The 18,258-nt window shown below is 36.7% G+C and overlaps 3 protein-coding genes across 3 annotated transcripts in view; all 3 read right to left on the bottom strand.

The window, feature by feature from the left end:
* The window catches only part of crppa (CDP-L-ribitol pyrophosphorylase A), a 33,625-nt gene extending 30,566 nt beyond the window's left edge, over positions 1 to 3,059 (bottom strand). Inside the window, 3 exon segments of the mRNA XM_077207989.1 lie at positions 1,592 to 1,865; positions 2,593 to 2,827; positions 2,830 to 3,059. Of these exon segments, the coding sequence (XP_077064104.1) occupies positions 1,592 to 1,865; positions 2,593 to 2,827; positions 2,830 to 2,872 (552 nt within the window). The 5' untranslated portion in view covers positions 2,873 to 3,059.
* Positions 3,060 to 4,820: 1,761 nt separating this feature from the next.
* Positions 4,821 to 8,280, bottom strand: sostdc1a (sclerostin domain containing 1a). Its single transcript, XM_077207994.1, has 2 exons — positions 7,950 to 8,280; positions 4,821 to 6,117 (listed from the first exon to the last, which is right to left on the bottom strand). The coding sequence occupies exons 1-2, from the start codon at positions 8,143 to 8,145 to the stop codon at positions 5,723 to 5,725; spliced, it is 591 nt and encodes a 196-aa protein (XP_077064109.1). The 5' UTR covers positions 8,146 to 8,280; the 3' UTR covers positions 4,821 to 5,722.
* A 2,010-nt stretch (positions 8,281 to 10,290) lies between these two features.
* On the bottom strand, positions 10,291 to 18,219 carry ankmy2a (ankyrin repeat and MYND domain containing 2a). Its single transcript, XM_077207991.1, has 11 exons — positions 18,002 to 18,219; positions 17,427 to 17,491; positions 16,871 to 17,009; positions 15,923 to 16,021; positions 15,338 to 15,498; positions 14,899 to 14,964; positions 14,034 to 14,182; positions 13,505 to 13,640; positions 13,243 to 13,371; positions 13,023 to 13,152; positions 10,291 to 11,614 (listed from the first exon to the last, which is right to left on the bottom strand). Exons 1-11 carry the CDS (start codon positions 18,069 to 18,071, stop codon positions 11,532 to 11,534), a joined length of 1,227 nt encoding a protein of 408 aa, XP_077064106.1. The 5' UTR covers positions 18,072 to 18,219; the 3' UTR covers positions 10,291 to 11,531.
* Between the last annotated feature and the right edge of the window lie 39 nt (positions 18,220 to 18,258).

Here is an 18,258-nt window from a genome sequence, read left to right as displayed (position 1 = left end):
TTATACTTAATGTTGTCCATATATGCGAGAAACCAATACTATACTGTAATATATGCAGATATATGGTATCATATATGGATGAACTCAAATATTTTCTTCACATGTTTGGACACATAAATGTTCATATATGTTGCAGGCATATATTGTGTTCTCAGATAAGTCAAATATATGTATAGATATATGTCATGCTATTTAAAATATAAGTACATATATGGCCATATATTACATTTTTGTATGGGAGGTGGATGACAAATAATTTTCTGCAGTTAAATGAGGAAGCTTCTTTTAATTCTGGGCTGTCCGGCAGATTCCATTCTTGCTCTGAAAGCCCAGTTAGGTCCTCTTTCAACAAAAGTATGCAAACAAATCAAAAACCTTCGAGTGATCTTTGACTCTTCACTATTTTTCGACAAACAAATTAGTGCTGTTATTAGAGGAAGCTTTTTCCATTTAAGATCACCTGCAAAGTTGAAGAATGTTCTTTCAAGCAAAGATTTGTAAGTTGCAATTCATGCATTTGTAACATCACGATTAGACTATTGCAACTCTCTTTATTGTGGTCTTCCTCAATCTACATTATCGCGATTACAAATTGTTCAAAATGCGGCTGCACGACTATTGACTGGGTCTAGAAAGAGGGATCATATTTCTCTTGTTTTGGCCTCCCTTCACTGGCTTCCCATTAAGTTTAGAGTTGATTTTAAGATCCTTATGTTTGTATATAAGGCGTTGTCTGGCTGTGCACCAAGGTACATTTGTGATCTTATTGTGCCATACTGACCTGCTAGGGCACTTAGATGTTCAAATCCCTTGCTTTTAAATGTGTCACGATGTCGCTACAAATTAAAAGGTGATCGGGCTTTTTCTGTCGCTGGGCCTAAGCTTTGGAATGATCTTCCTTATCATGTGAGGTCTGCTCCTTCATTGGATATTTTTAAATCTACTCTGAAAACACATTTTTATTCTTTAGCTTTTGGAAACTTATAATTGTTTTTATAGCGTAGTTCTGCTATGCACTATGTACAGCACTTTGGATCAATTTGTATTGTGTTAAATGTGCTTTATAAATAAAGGTTGTTGTTGTTGTTGTTGTTGTTGTTGTAATGTCAGGGCTTTACTGAGTCATATGTAGCAACAACAACAATAGGCAGCATATTTCCCAGAACTTGCAACTCCTGTCCATAACAACAACAAGACCGTTATAGGTCTGCACTACATGACGTCACCAAAGTGTGGACTCTGAGGAAGTCCACAAGTCCAGAGTGTGCCATTTGGGACTGGGCCATTCATCATTTCAGGGAATGTTTTAAAATGAATTATTACATATGGCAGACACGCACAAAAAAAGAATAATATTTGAATTTAATCTTAACTTTTGTATAATTTACTTCAATTTTGGAGTTGTTTATATTGAAGCATAATGATATTTTGGGCAAAGATTAACAGGTTTATTTATTTTTCATTTTTCAAACCACTGTTAGACATAATCCAAAAAATTTTTAAAAAGCTCCAACCACACTGTTCATCATGTTAACGAACATAAAAATGCCCTGTTTTGAAAAACAATATGGATAAAGAAAAGAAAACAAACCCCTTGCTCTTTAGCTGCTAGGGTGATTTTCAGCAGAAGATCTTCTTCCACAAAAGGACGTACGGCATCATGGATGATGACCACTTTTGGTTTAGGCGGGAATGAGTCAGTAGTGTCACTGAAGGGCTGAAGTCCGTTGAAGATAGACCTGTGTCTGGTGGTTCCCCCGTGGACTACTTTTACCTTTGTGTGATTAAATTTCTGGACAATATTCAGCATCAAGTCATGATTCTCCTTAGCAACCACAACGACAACAGTTCCAATCCATGATAATCTGTCAAGAAAATACAGATAGAAGAACAGGTTTAATTTGTCTAGTTTTAAAAAAAGACAAAACAACATAATCGCTGTGACAATGGAGTAAGACAGGGAACACATTTTATGTTATGCTGCTGTAAGCAGTGTTATTTTAGTATTTTGTATATATTAGTAGGCTACTACATTCTAACATGCAAATCTTTTGCCGTGCTGTTTTTTTGTATTGGTATAGAAAAGCGAGATAGAGACAACTGTAATTTAATATCTTAAGCTGCTTATTTAGGTGATATCTGTCATATAGTCTGGACGTTTAGATGTAATATTCCCCCCAAAAAAATGAATTACAGCAGCTATAAGTTGTTGATTTTGTCCTTGAAAATTGAAGTGACAGCTTTTTAAATATGAAACTCACAGCTAACTTTTACATCACAGTTCAATTTATTAAATATGCCAAGTCAATGTCAAGTGCTTTTAGCCTTTCCCCGTTCTGCAGCATCTGCAGATGTTTTTAATAACGATTGAAAAGACTGTTGTGTTCTGGCCAATGCAGTAACGTTAGGTGTCCTTGGACTGCTGCCGGTTTACTTGGGAGGGAAAAAAGTCCTATTGTCAAACTAATAGACGTAATTGTGACAGGCATACTGATTTATTGTTATGCTGTTTTCATCTGCTAATAACAAAAAAAACATGTCAAGTAGGTTATTAAAATCAGTTTCGTGTGCTCACGGAATGGTAAGTCTCACCTCTCAAAGGCTTGAATCGTGTAACTTATCAGAGGTCTGTTAAGAATGGTGCAGAATTGTTTCGGTGTGGGCAGTCCCATTCTCTCTCCGGAGCCTCCGGCGGGCAGAACTACGGCTACCGGAAAATCCACCGCCGCACGGCCGAGTCGGTCCTCGCTCCCCTCGGCGTCGCTTGTGAGCATACAGCGGGGATCCATAGGCCTGTCGGAGGAAGAACAGCGCTCCTGCTGCATTTCTCCAGCGTTTTAATAAGTTCCTCACTTGCAGCAACCGTGTTCATGGAAAGAACCTGTTAACCGGTATTCTGCATTCTATGGGCGGGTGGTTACCGGGGTTTGAGCAGTGTTTCGCGGCAGTAATGTTGCCGTTTTCCCGCGGGTCCTACGTTACATGAGAACCTTTCATTCACTCATAATGAGACTGCTGTGAACTGATATCATTGTATAACATCATTCAATCTTTGTTAAATTATATTCCGAATCAAAATACATGCACAACTGGTCAAAAAGTGTAAATTACATTTTATCTTATGGTTAGTCAGAATGACTTTATATTGGCTAGTTCAAATTAAAACTCTTAATGTGTAACTATTTTTTTTTTTTACTAGTGCCTATTCGATTAATACTAGGAAAACTACATTTGAATAGTTACTTACAGATAAATAAAGAATAAATGGTATTAAGTGTTGGGGGATTTTTTTTTTTAAAAAAAGTAGTGCGTTACAATATTGTTACAACTAATTACGTTACTCAGTTACTTTTATGGAAAGTACTGCGTTACGTTACTTTTGCATTACTTTTTCTCACCTGGGCTGGGTTTGCTTGTTTGTATTTTAATTTTAAAAAGTTCTATTTTTGGCAAATTTAAAAGCCCTTTCACACCAAATGTGAAATGAAAAAGACTCTGGCTGAACGAAATTTCAATTTCAATAAATGGTAAAACAAAGTAACTTGTTACTTATTAGAAAAAGTAACTTGAGTTAGGCAGAGATGTATAGTTACGAAGTAGAACTTCGTATTATTTTTTTATTTTTAGTATTATTATTTTCTCCTACTTCCACTATAGTTCAGTACATATTTTCGATGAGTTTAATACTTTTACTCCGATAAAAAAAAAATGATGTGCTGCATGGTTACTTGTTACAATTAAAAAAAAATTTACGAATCATTCCAAACCCACATAATCAATGGAATTAGTACTTAGTACTTTATACATCTCTGAAGTTAATGCGTTACCCCCAACACTGGTAGTACTTAATGAATTTATAGCCTAGCCTACTCTGGTCACTATTGAAAAAGAACTAAACTAAAAATAATAACTAGTAACAAAATACTATTAACTAAAATGAGTTAATAATTCAATCATAACAAAAAAAAATAGATAGGCCTACTAAGGCTGCGTTCCAGTCCAATTGTCATGCCCTTCAATCGCTAACTTCGCTCCATCTCGTTAACTCGGATATACGCCATTGCTTACGTTGCATGAGTGCCCACTACTGGGGGAACCTTTGCAAGCTAAGCCCTTGATCACGTACAAGAATCCACTATGTGGTTGATTTATTATTTAATTTTTACCCTTACGAAATTGTTTAAGCATTCTATATGTATGTATATAGGTGTGTTTGAGTTGTTTACTTTTTTTTTTATTAATATATCATAGAGTTGTTTGTGGTGGGGTAAATAAATTAGACGTCACAATCGTGTTGCATTGTGGTATATGGAGCTGCCTGAGCTACCTCGGCCAAAATAGAGGGAAAGAGGGTCTGTCCATATAAACTACCCTCATCCACTTCACGAAGTGGAACGCACTTCAAAATGGCGGCAGAGATTCCCCTGAGGGGAAGTGCTTTGGGAAGTTCGCAAGTTCGTGTCTAAAAGTGGACTGGAACGCAGCCTTACTTGTTTTGAAAGCTGGTTAAAAATTGTCATAGAGTCTGATGATTGACTGCTAATGATTGGCAGCTAGTCTGTTCAGCCTGCGTTTTCTTTATTTGCACATGAAAGAGACACATGAAATGTTATTCTTAATTACTATTATTTATAATTTTCACTTTTTTGAATGTTTTTTGTCACCTGTTCCTCAGTTTCCTCAGTAAGCATGTTGGTGGCACATTGGTTCATTAATTCAAACGTATTGAATTAATAGACTATTATAGTTCAGTTAATAGGCATAATAGAAGTTGATAATGTGTCACCTCATCCAGAGATCAAAATTATTATTCTGAGACATTTTCAGATGTTTTCAATTTAATGCTTTTACACCATTATAGCCAATATGAGTGTTGTCACTATAGTGCAATATCTTGTCTGAATAATGCTTGCACAAACTAAAAATGTTTCAAAGTCGAGTCAAAATATATTACATCAGCTTATGCTGTACGTAACAATATTGTATTTTTTAACACAAAAAGGTCCTGCAAAACAATTAATTACACAAATAAATGCATATGTATATGTACAGACATTTAATTTACATGTAGCTATGCATTTCTCGAGCTTGAGAAATGCTCTTATTGTTGCTGAACACAAAGACATACCCCCGTTTTCACAGACAAGGCTTAAATCCAGTACCAGACTAAAATGCATGTTTGAACTGTTTTAACTAAAAGCAACTTGCTCTGACATATCTTAATATATGTCACTGCCATTGTTTTGTCTCAATATGCACATAGAATATGTTTTTTTTTTCTAAGGCACGTTTATAAAAGGTACTTAATTTGAACTAAGGCCTAATCCTGGCTTAATCTAAACCCTGTCTGTGAAACCAGGCCTTACGTATACTACAGCAAGTGATTACCACACATATCAGTCAGGGATGACAAAAACTATTAGAATCACAGGCATGTTTCTAATTTTTGTAATGCAATATGCATTTGTCATTGTCCATCTCTTTCGACACTGGGTCACATGGGCTGCATGTTAATTGTGATTAAGTTGGTGATGAGATTTAGTCTTTTTTTCTCCTGCTTCCAAAGACTGCACAGTTTCACAGTGAACTCTGAGCCCTGCACTTGCTCACAAAGGCAGCACAAAGAAAGTTCAGTGCTCTTGTGAGCTGACGACACAAGCTCTCTCGTTCTGAGTTCATTTAAATGGGAAAATCTAGTAGCTCAGTCCGAGCAGAGACTCGTTTAACTTTCCGTCCTGGTGCCCCCCTTTTTTTTTTGCTTTTTCAACTGGGTATGAACGTATCCCTCAGACTTGACTCCCGATTCGTTGTGCTGCCGTGTGTATCTTTTGCATTTGCAGGAGGTCACCACTGTGATCTTGTAGGTCCTGCTGCTGCCATCCTGACACTGCAGCTGAATCCGTTGGGTCCGGGTCTTGTCGTTCACGCAGCGCCAGTCCTGAGTGTTTCGGCGGTTCCAGAGCTTCCTACTGTATCCACCGATCCAGTTGGGCAGCATCTGAGCAGGAAGACACTGTCCTGTGCACACCAGTTCTTTAACAGGGTTAATGCTGGTGCACTGGCCGTCTGAGATGTACTTGGTGGATCGCAGCTCTCTGCAGCCGACGGGGACTCGTTCTGTAACACAAAGTGGAAAAAAAGAACATAAACTCTGCATGAAACATAAGTCTTTTCTTTCCTATTGTGACATATTCCAGTGAAACAGCTTCTCAAGCAAGAAGAAATGTAGGGCGGGACTTCATTTTGTCCACCGGGAACTGATTGGATGGTTGTGGTTTGCTATTGGTCGATCTCATGTGAGTGACAGGTTGTCCCGCCCTCACGCCAGTAAACACGTCATCAGAGAAGAGAAAATATGTCATTGTAATAGGGAGGGGACGTTATTTTGATTAAAGATTAGGAAAGCACATGAATTTTAAAAAAATAATGATGATAAATCATTTGTAATACTGCAGTATTGCATAAAATTTCATACATTTCAGTTGATTTCATGACTTCATTTAATATACTCTCTAAATCTTTAAAGATCAATAAAAAAAGACTTCAGGATGTAGGATTGGTGTTGTTCTAAAGTGCTCCTTCATGGTTTGTGTGCAGACATAAACAACAGTTGTATGGATGAAATGCTTTGTTTGCTTTATTTCAACCCATTTCTGAACTGAGCGGAAATGGCTTAATGTACAGATGAATGACGACTCTGAGCCTCTTATTGTCAGATTTCGCCGGTGCTGCTGGCTAAATCAGAGCAGTGCCTCTTGTCAGCGTAACCCAAGCCAAAATCCATTCACACAGCAGCAACACACCACGGTTACAATGTACCCCCCTCACTCCGTGACAAGACGTGATGAATGGGGATCGGAGGGACATTTTCTTCCTCCCTACTTCAAGTTACGGTCGTTCAAAATAAACAGGGTTCCCCCTGGAGACTAACTGAAAAACTGAGCTGCACCTCCACTCTCCCAGTCTGACAGGATTCGCTCAGCACACATTGTTTTATCTCTGCTGCATGTGGTTGTGAGCCAAGAGACTATGTAATAATCCATATATAACCCTAAAAGGCATGGATAACTTTCCCCTTTAAAATGTATAGAAACAATAGATTGTATACAATTAATAGATTGCATTACTGTTTACATGTTGTCTATAATATGCTGTGACAACATGCCCCTCTGGGTCAGCATGCGTTAACAAAAATATCCTTTTTTCCTGGGTGACAACGGGGGAAGATGGGCAAGGTATAAAGTATACATCTATACAAAAATTTACTTTCAGTCATAAACTTCTGAAGAAGTCTGTTTACTTTCTATTTTTTAGGACTATGAGCAAATAGATATGAGAATATTTAGTTCACATGATCAAAGACAAAGTAGGCTAATGTAAAAATTCTGGGAACATCAGAAAAGAAGATCAGTCTATGTGCAAAACATTGAATATATGTTAGCCTAAATATTTGTATATAGCCATTTTTTTAAGGTTTGAAACATGGATTTAAAATTTATAAATTGAGTTTAGCTGAGTTTAAATTCATAATGGGACAAAAATGCAATAGTAACCTGAAATGTATATCTTGAAGAGCTATTTCTACCTAATTTAACGCATAAAAAATAGTTTTGGTGGTGGTCTAAAATTAATGTAGGCTATTAGGTTGATGACGTAAAACAATAATTTTGTTTTGAATAAAAATTACATGCTTTTAGGTTACAATTTCTTTCAGTGTATATTGCTGCTAACAAGTGAAGATTTAAAAGGCGTTTCTCTAAATCAACCATAATTGTCACTTTCCATAGAGAAATGTCACTAAAAATGGTTTATTGTAAAAGTTAATTCTAAATGGAACATCAGAACAATCTCTTTAAACGCGATTTCTTAAAAAGAAAAGCTGCCATTAAATGAATAACCACTAATAAAAACAAGTGTAGCCTGATGTGTGGCGAGGCGCGTGAGCTCACCTCTCTCGTGCGCTGTGAAACCTCTTCCACCGGTGCGCGCGCGGTTCAGAGACGCGTTGCTCTGAGTATCCTCAACGGGACTGACAACATGAGAGTAGAAAATCTCCGTAGCATCGTTCTTCAAAGTCAGACCACTCCTTATGAAGAAGCAAAATAAAAACATGAAATTGCACGATTCGGGTGCGTTGATATACATGGTGATGTGAAATAACCCGCAGCCAGTGGAGAGATGCTCCTGGAATCTGAGTGATTCTCACTCACTATCATGTCTTGTGTTATATATACAGTCAGTGGGCTATATATACACGCTCCCGCCTCCAGATTTGGCAAAGGCTCAGGTGAGCGGAATGATAAAACAAGCGTCTCTCCTCTAAACCACACCCAGTCAAACACTCAACCCTGTGAGGTGCTCCAACATCTGGAGTCAAATGAATGGTTACTGGACTCCCCGAGAGCCCCTAATTCACTTAGAGATGTTTGTGCTGTTAAACACTCAACTCTTTATATAAGCGAACTGTGCATGATTTTTAAAGAGTGTTGCAAGCAAGCTTCCCACAAAATAGTTAGGCCTACTGTGAAATTAGCCTACGAAAAGTGACTGAGAAAACATTATTTCCTCATTTAAACTGCAATTAATCAACAATAATCTGTTTGGCAAGTTGATTCGATCTGTTTATTGAAAATGATGTGAAAACGACTTTCGTGGCAAAGATGGTACGTTTGATTGACTGATTAATTGTTTGACTGATTGATTGATAAGCAATTATTGAATACTGAAGGCTATGCGAACTATGTTGTTAGGTAAACACTATTTCTAAGGCCACACATTTACATAGATATTTAATCTGCATACAGGTTGACTTTGAAAATGAAAACTGTGAAATAAAATGAAAACTAAACTTTACGTTTGAATTTGAATTGTGCCACTACAGTATTATTGCGTGAGCATTAATAAAAAGCTTTGTAAAAACTGTTTGCAGTTTCTTTTTCACGTTTGCCTTTTCATTTTAATACTGGCAGTCTTGCCTCTAGTGAAAATGAAATGTCCAGCAACAACCATTTTATTTTTCAATTTGACAGGGATGATGAGTCACTGTAATTTCATTTTCAATTTTGTCACATATTTTGCGTACAGTTTTCTATAATGAAATGGTTTTAGTTTTCATGTTTATTATTTAATTGATTTATTTCAAATTGACAGAAAATGCCTTCCATTTATTTCATGATAAACATTTAAAACTGTAGTAGCTGATCACTGATCTTTAATAAAGATAACGATACATAGATAGATAGATATATCTATTTTATAATAATAGGCCTAATAATAATAAAATTATCTCCACTTTTTGGCCGTATAATTAAATAATTAAGAGTTAAGAAAAGACATGCCCCTGAATTTTCTTAGCCTATTATTCTAAAAGCCTATATGCCATAACAGCCCAAAGGAAGTAATGGAGGCTTAACAACGTTTTAAAGGAAAGGCCTGCCACCTCATGGACAAGCAAAGACAAGAACAGCAACCAAAGATTTGAAAATGTCACCTTAGACAACTAAAATTGTGTTTTAAAGTTCCCATGATGCTGTCAGCGTGCGCGTTTCCTATATTGTCAGGGTTGCGCGTGCGCGCTCAGAAGAATTGCTGAGCAATAATTGGTCATCAATTGATTTTTGGGAAAATCAAGATCATTTGCCATAATGTGTGATTAAGCGTGACACCGATTTTACCCACCTAAATATAAATAGCTTGAGATGTAGACAAAAAAAGCATAATTTATAAAACATCGAACATGTTTACATATTATAATTGCTATTTTATTCATATTATATTTCTCTTCCATTTCCCATCCACTATAAGATTATGTTCAAGAGCAGTCCACACTCTCTGTGGGAACCTGAGCCCACCATCTCTCTCTTAAGTGCATCTACCATTGTATTTCCTTAAAAAGATTACAGTATAAACATTTCTTGATATTTAAATGTTAAAGTAAGAGCTAATCAACGTTTTAAACATGTGATCAGTTCTTATCCCATTCATGGACTCTTGAAAATAAAGGTTCTTTATTGGCATCATCCATGAAGAAGTCTCCGCACAAATTGTTCTATAGAGGAAAATCATTTTTTTGATTATTAAAATGTTATTTATTATAACTTATTAAAACCATGGTTCTTTTAAGAACTGTTCACTGAAAGCTTCTTTGCCAAACCCAAAATGGTTCTTGGCATCATTGTAAAAAAAAAAACTTTTGGAACCCTTATTTTCATGGCAACCAAACACAAATATATAAGCTGAAGATGGAAGATTCTATGCACTGGCAAAAATTGACTTTTCAGACAATGCATCTTTTATTAATGTTTCAGCTTTTTATCTGAACCCCTTCACACCAGATCCTGAATATCACCAATAAATCATTTACCATCTGTGCAGTTTTAGATTGAAAAGGTTGGCAATCCATAAACAAACAAACTTCTAATATTAAAACATCACCAAAACATATCTGAAAATTATGTAAAATGGATAGATGGCTGTTTTAAGCAAATTACACCATTATGCATTTGGACACTAGTTGAGACGAGACAATTGTTTTTTCATTTCTGACAATATTTAGTCATCCATTTCCAACATTAGATAGACAACCACAAACCCAGTACGTAAAGTAAAGCTCTTATCTAACAAAGAACTAATAACTAGAAAATAAATTCCAGCATTTTAAGAAAAGGATTGTTTTATAGTTATATATTATATATATATTATATTATATATTATATTATATATATATTTGACATACTAACTGTCAAACTTAGATGATCTCCAGACCCCTGCCGCCACTCTTGTTCGTGTGGTAAAACATGTGACACGCCCAAGTGGGTTAAATCAAAGAAAAACAGCTCTCACGGTGTCAATTCAATCTCACTAAACATTGTCAAGACTAACGTGTGCGTTTAAGTTATGTTTCTTAAACAGATGTAGTAGGTGACATCTGATATTTGACATATGTTCATCAGAAAACATGTGAGCTAATAGTTGATCACTTAAAGATGGAAAACATATTTATTTGCTTAGTGAAACATTATGGTATTTCAATATCAGATGTCTCCAAAAATAACTTTAATTCTACAGTTTTATGAAGGCTCTCACGAGCTGTTGCCAACTAATCATTTGATCCTTTTCCATAACAATAGACTAAGAAATTTAAGGCATAGGCAACAATATATTACAATCTTTCGAAAAGCAAATCCTACATTACACACGCATGATTTTCACATACATAAATACGTATATTTTTCCAACATAAATGTAAAAAGGCTACTAAAAAAAAAAAAGTCAATAGTAAACCTTTCATCCTGTGCATTTGTGTGGCAAAGCTTTTGGTGGTTTTTACTCTACATTATGTGCTTCAGAAGAGCATCCTGTACAAGAACCATGAAGAAACCTCTGGCTGATGTTACGGAAGTGCTCTCTTTTGTCTTAGATGGGTCTTCAATGATGATAATGATGGTTGCTGGGTTGAAATGGAGAGTCGTTGTGATTCAGTCTGCAGTAACAGAGACTGTCACAGAGTTAATGTCCTCGGTTTGGTTATCTTAAGAGCTGATGGTCTCACTCTGACTGATGGAGAGCTCCTCCAAAGTGCCGGTCGTCTCCTCCAATGCCTGATCATCCTCAGCTGTGCGTGAGAAAAAAAAAAAGAGCTTGATTGACATTTGTATCAATATTATTCAACCACAACAAAAAATAAACTGGAAAGCCTTCTATAACTTGTTCATTCATGGCACAATGTTTCTCCTGGTTTCCACGTTAGAGCTCTCTGATATGGTTTATAACAGTGAAAATGTAAAAGTAATTCAAAAACATACAGCACAAACAGTGAAGCTTTATTTACGACACAAAGGCTGTGTTCAAAATCGCCCCTTATACGATCATTCACTACTAATATAGCTGTTGCGGTTTCATAATCATTTAGAAATTTGCAAACTGGCAGCTCCAGTAGTAATGAAAATATTTATCTTGAACTCTGTCACAATGTACAAACCTTAATTAAACAATTTAATTATCAATTAAAAAGGAATTTATACCTGCATGATATTAAGCTGTAGCTAGCTGTTTGTAAAATGGATAGATGGATCATAATTGCTTTAGTTGTGGGCGCCATCTTCTGGTAAGACGCGGGAATTCATTCAGCGTGCAACTCTCACAGTGCATTATGGGCATTCTCTAGCCACTGAGTGTATATCGAATGTACACCCGTTATTGAGGTGCATTGTGGGATTAAATGAGTTCACTCGATATAACATCCACTATGGTTTCTGACACCACTACAAATGGATGTCCCCTCAAATAGTGTCCTATTTAAGGGTATAGGGGGCGATTTCGGACACAGCCAAAGACTTTTATGTTTCAGTTCTTTTTAATGAATCAAAAACATACAGCGTGAACAGGGCAGCTTGCTTTCCGAAACAAATAATTTAATTTGATTCTTTTAGTGAATCAAACACATACAGTGTGAACAGTGTAGCTTAATTTGTGAAACGAATGACTTGTATGATTTGTTTTTTTTTTAGTGAATCAAAACCTTGACTTGGGAGTGTTAAAAGTGTAGCTTGATTCCTGAAACGAATGACTCTTATGATTTGGTTCTTTTTAGTTAATCAAAAAGCTTACAGCATGAACAGTGTAGCTTGATTCTTGAAACTAATGTCTCTTATGATTTAGTTCTTTTAGTGAATCAAAACCATGGCTTAGAGTGTTAAAAGTGTAGCTTGATTCCTAAAAAGAATGACTTATAATTTTGTTCTTTTTAGTGAATCAAAACCTTACAGCTTGATTACTAAAAAGAATGACTCGTATTTCTTTTCATCTCATTACATTAAATTCAGACCGCAAGCTCACAATTTGTTTGAAATTTAATTTCTTCATGCTGAAATGCTGTAGATTAAATAATGGCAGAGCGGGAAATTATTGTTGCATGCCTAAAGAATATGGTATTACCATGGTACGACGCCCAAAAAACATAATAATACCATTGTACTTGTCGTAAGTGTCACAGTAGAGCAATACAAATTTGATGTGGATACCTTTGGCCTGTTTCTGTAGTCGTGATGCTGAATCAGCTTCATGTTTCTCTCTCTGCCCCTGTAACATCTTACAGACCTTCTTATGGCTGAACCAGTGCAGCTTCTGACAGGCCTGGCCACAGTAGATCACCTGAACATACGCACAGATTTAAGCAAGCAAACCAAAACAAAAAAAAACCAAAAAAAAGTGCAACAATAATAAGTCAAACCGGATATTTACCATTTTGCAGATGGAGCATCTTTTCTCTGCCCCTTTCTCACCACAGGATGTGCAGAAGTCTGCGTCCATGAAGCCCACCTGCCCTGTGATGGCCTGGGTGAGCACTGACAGAGCGGTGGGGTCACTTCCCTGTCGGAAAAGGACTGGTGAGGCTTCCATAAGTGGAATATGGCTCAGTCTTTCTAGCTGAGGCTACATTTCCATCATTTTATTTCAATCCCATTTTCTTCGACATGAGCAAATAGAGGTCACTGTAACTCACAATTTCCACTGGAGCGATACTCCGGACCAGCTGCTGCAGTAATGTGGCATCACAGTATGGAAACTTCCTAATGCACTCCCGGAGGAACTTCTCCTGGAATACCGGGAAGCCGTCACTGTCTCGCCCTTTTACAAGACTGAGAAGAGATATCGGAGTTACTTTATAGATCAAAAGAGGGCCTTTTAATTACAAGTTTGTGGTTGTTAAGATTTTTTTATGTTTTTTCAAGAAGTTGACATTTCAGCATCATTACTCCAGTCTTCAGTGTCACATGATCCTTCAGAAATCATTCTAATATGATGATTTGCTGCTCAAGAAACATTTCTTATTGTCAATGTTGAAAATAGTTATACTGCCTAATATTTTTGTTGAAAACATTTTATCTGAATTCTGAATAGAAATTTTAAAATAACATTTGAAATAATTTTACTGTCATGTTGGTTTAATTTAACGCATTCTTGCTGAATAAAAGTAATAATGTCTTACTTAACAGAAGCCTTTGAACAGTAATGTATATATAATATTCTACCTCTTGATGAGGCCATCAAGCTTGTCCTGACGATCTTTCAGGAAAGAGCCACATTTCTGCAGCACACAGCTGAGGTAGTGCATCTTCATGGCCAACACTTCGTTCATATCCTGCTGTTTGATGCACTTCTCACAGATCAGCTCTAGAACCTGGAAGACACAAGAGGGCTTTACACACTTGAAATAGTTAACACTGGGTCAATTAAAACCCCGGGTTTAACAGAATCCTGGGTTATCTTGCTTCAAGTTTCACACTGCTCATACTTTACCCGCTGTTAACAAATAATCCTGGCTATTTCACTGACGTTTCACACTGTACATTCCTAAACCCTGGATTAACGTTCTTATTTGCATATTTTCTGTGTCAGTGTCATTGATTGGACAAAAGCAGCACACGACCAGCTCTAACATTGCGTATAATCATATTACACATTGTCGACTGTAAAGTTTTTTGCTTTTCAGACTATTAAGGTGAAAATTAAACAATATCTTTTCCACCTTTTCCCCCTCAAAAGTTAAAACGACTGTTTATATACAATGCACGGTGTTTCCGTGACTGAAAGAACGTGAATATGAGGCACGCAATTGGTTGTTGCATCAGAAGTGGCACTAACCCCTGCTCTGGAAAAGGGTTCATTGACACAGGGTGAAAAGCAGTGCTAACCCTGCTTCTAAATTACAAGTGTGAAACGTTCCTTTACTCTGGGTTTCCTTTGGGTTTAGAAGAACAATGATAACCTGGGGTTAAGCGCAGTGAGAAAAGATATTAAGATGGTGCTGAAGTTGGGTCAGGTTTCAATTCAATCAGGTTTATTGTAATGAATCTCAACTCAGCTCTGATCATAATGCATTAACATGCAACTGACCTTGCGACACTTCTCAAGTGCTTCCACATCCATCAACAGAGGGTTTTCTTTTACCACCATCACTATCTGCAGCATAACAAAACACAACAACATATAGTCTTAACAGGATGAATTATGTTTTGGCTATAGTCACTGGTTTGATCATTTTAAAAAATGAGACTGCTTTTTATTTTCGGTATCATAATTGTCATGGTTTAGAATGACCATATTGTAGCATGTTAGCTTAAAAATTTATTTTTTCAAGTTAGACTTTTGGGCTTTTCTGCCTTATTTTGATAGGACAGTATAGAAATAGACAAAACAACAGGAGAGGAGGGGGGGGGGGGGGGGGGGGGTGAAAAGACCGGGAAAGGCCCATAAGCTGGGACTCAAACTTGGGTCACCTGAGGCGCAGCAGAACTATATGTCACAAGAATATGAATCAGACAAAAAAAACTACCTTCACTGGGTTGAGGTTGGTACTCATGATAATTTTGTGTAGCGGTCCAGCGAGTTTAGAAGGGAGTTTTGGTTCCTTTTCCAGCCCCTGTGGTTTTGTGTAGTAATCCAACCTCGCACGGGAGAAGAAGTTATTGATAACTGTCACACAGTCGTGCTGCCCTGAAAAATATGTAATCTCATTTAATCTACATATTTGGGAAGAAAAAAAGAAAAATCTCCCAGAATATGGCAAATTACCATTAAAAAAATTGGAGCCATTAAGAACAAGGAGATAGCGGGCAGCACAAATGATTACAACATTGATAAGTGTTTCTTGAGCAGCAAATCATCATATTAGAATGATTTCTGAAGGATCATGTGACACTGAAGACTGGAGTAATGATTCTGAAAATACAGCTTTTTGCCAGGAATAAAATTACATTTTAAAATATATTAAAATAGAAAACAGTTATTTTAAATTGTAATATTTCACAATATTGCTATATTACTGTAGTTTTGATTTTTAAAAATCTTACCAACTTTGGTATAATCATAAAGATTTGAAGCACACTGTTTTCCCCATAATGCCATAATTTTGGCATACCTACAAAAGCAGCCATTTGTGCTGCTGTTCTGCCGACTGAGTTCACTGCATCCGTCTCGGCTCCAGCATCCAACATCATCCAGGTGATATCCGTCTTTCCTGTTCAATACAACGGATATGACACACTGTATTGTCATACTCTATTACTGGCATAAAATATATTTCAGGACACAATAAGTTCCTGATATACTCACAGCGAAGTTCTTTTTCATTCTTCGTTTAGGGGTAATAAGTGGTTTGAAATACCTTTGCAGCAATATATTGTTGGCAAACATCTGACACCACTCAAACTGCTGAGAGTGACATTTAAATGAATATGTAAATATGTGCTGCTCTCTTTTCCTCAATAACAAAATAAACACTACAAAAATTACAGCAGTTAAGAAAGCATCTGGAAACAGCTATGTTGATGTTTGCACCAGTCGGTGTTTACAATGGTAGTTCATGTGTTCATGTCACTTTTGTCAGTACCCATTTCTTAATCACCTTGGACCAATGGTACTATGAAGGTGTTTACCAGCTGGAGTGAACTTTTTTCTAGGCTGCTCACTGCGGAGCAAATGGTTGGAGCCTACTTGTAGCTCCCCCTCGCTAGATGTCCAGCATCGGGAACGAATGTGATTTGGGCCTAATTGGTAGAGCTAGAATATCCAACCACACTCTAATACTACCCTAACCCAACCTATAACTCTATCCCTCCACTGCATTAGACGTCCAGAGAGGACTTTGACTCTGGAGTGAGCACCACTTGAACTTTTCTGGAAAGTTTATTTGGCAAGCTGTTTCGAACTCCCATAACGAACTCCAAATGAACTTCGTTTTGACATGATTTTGTTCAAAATGACATCACACCAGTTCATACTTCGATTTCGCTTGACGTATATCAGGACCTTTATGGTCAAATTTCCAATACTAGCACAAAAAGAATTTAGTAATTGTGTTTCAGACCTGAGAGTCCTGCAAACATGAGTGCGGTGTATCCATGTTCATGTTCGTTGCAGTTGACGTCGGCTCCGTGCTGTAGCAGCAGTTTGCACATGTCTGCCTTGCCCTTATATGCAGCGTGCATGAGAGGGGTCATGCCATACTGAAGAAGAAATGCAAACAATCGAAACAGCATTAAACACATATAGCATGTTAACATATATTTGATTATGGTGTGTAGAGAGAAACCCTGATAACTCCAAAAGCATTCAAAACATTAACCTGTCCTGACCTGTGCAATCGCTATCCAACAAGTAATTGGTTCATAATAATCTTTTTTTTCTCGTTTGTTTGTTTCCAGCTCCAACAGAAGGACACATAGGCTAATAAAAGACGGGCCAAACAACCATTTCCGGGCAGCTGCTTTGAAAGCCCACAATTGTCAGTAACATCTGTCACTCTACACTGTCATAAGTACTGTTTAAAGTATTGACAAAGAACTGCCACTAATAGAGAAGAGAATAAAACAATGTTTTAAATGTTATTATAGTTATTATAATGTATAACAACACTTCATTACCTCATCCAGACAGTTTACCCTGACATCTTTGGATCCAAGCAGTCTGGAGGCTTCTTGCACATTACCTACAAATGGTCAACCACAGTGATCAGACAGTGACCGGCCTAGAGAATTATTTATACATCACATTTATACATAAATCACTATATATACAATACATCAACAGTTATACATAAGAGCCACTGTAAATGTAATGCTCAATCATCATCATGATATATTTCCATTGAGAAAAACATAAGTCTAAATGATACAATAATGATGCTTGAATAATTCGAATAAAAAAATAATAAAAGTGATTTTACTGGTAACTGTTACAGATACGTATTTATCGTAAACTGTACTCTGAATATTATAACTGTTAATCTAACGGCGTTATACAGTTTAACTGAATTAACAGTTACAAGTTATAAAATGTAACACATCAAAGAGTAATTTAAAAGCACAGAGAGAAATCATTCCGTATGTAGCCATTGCTTTCAGATTTTTGTAAACGATATTATAATTTTCCGAACTGGTAACGTTATTTGTGTTAATCTGCAGTTAACGTTAGCCTGTTAGCGTCATGCTATCATTACCTGCAGCAATAACCAGAAGTAGCTCTTTCTCTGTGTCAGTAAGGTCTCCTTTCTTTGGTGCAGACATCATTATAGTCAAAGTGACACTTTTGGTCTTGATAAGAAATATATAAGTTAACTGTGACTGATATGACAGCTTTGTTCTACTGTGATTGATCCACAGACTCTGAGACTGACTGGCACTGACGGGTTAACGGGTTACTGTCTGCAAACGGACTGAACCAACTGCATCAAAAAAGCAGGGGGCTTAATAAGTG

Source organism: Siphateles boraxobius, unplaced genomic scaffold (assembly GCF_051911475.1).
Source record: "Siphateles boraxobius isolate OS27281-9 unplaced genomic scaffold, OSU_SipBor_1 6, whole genome shotgun sequence".
Taxonomy (NCBI): domain Eukaryota; kingdom Metazoa; phylum Chordata; class Actinopteri; order Cypriniformes; family Leuciscidae; genus Siphateles; species Siphateles boraxobius.
This window is presented reverse-complemented; position numbering and strand designations above follow the sequence as displayed.

Bases quoted from the DNA above. Each gene is read 5' to 3' on its own strand.
- sostdc1a (XM_077207994.1), bottom strand. From the start codon at position 8,145: ATGTATATCAACGCACCCGAATCGTGCAATTTCATGTTTTTATTTTGC. The intron at 6,118-7,949 runs GTGAGCTCACGC...TTTGTGTTACAG, and splicing joins TTTCACAGCGCACGAGAGAG to AACGAGTCCCCGTCGGCTGC.
- ankmy2a (XM_077207991.1), bottom strand. From the start codon at position 18,071: ATGATGTCTGCACCAAAGAAAGGAGACCTTACTGACACAGAGAAAGAG. The intron at 17,492-18,001 runs GTAATGATAGCA...GACCATTTGTAG, and splicing joins ACTTCTGGTTATTGCTGCAG to GTAATGTGCAAGAAGCCTCC. The intron at 13,372-13,504 runs GTGAGTTACAGT...CTTTTCCGACAG, and splicing joins GTATCGCTCCAGTGGAAATT to GGAAGTGACCCCACCGCTCT.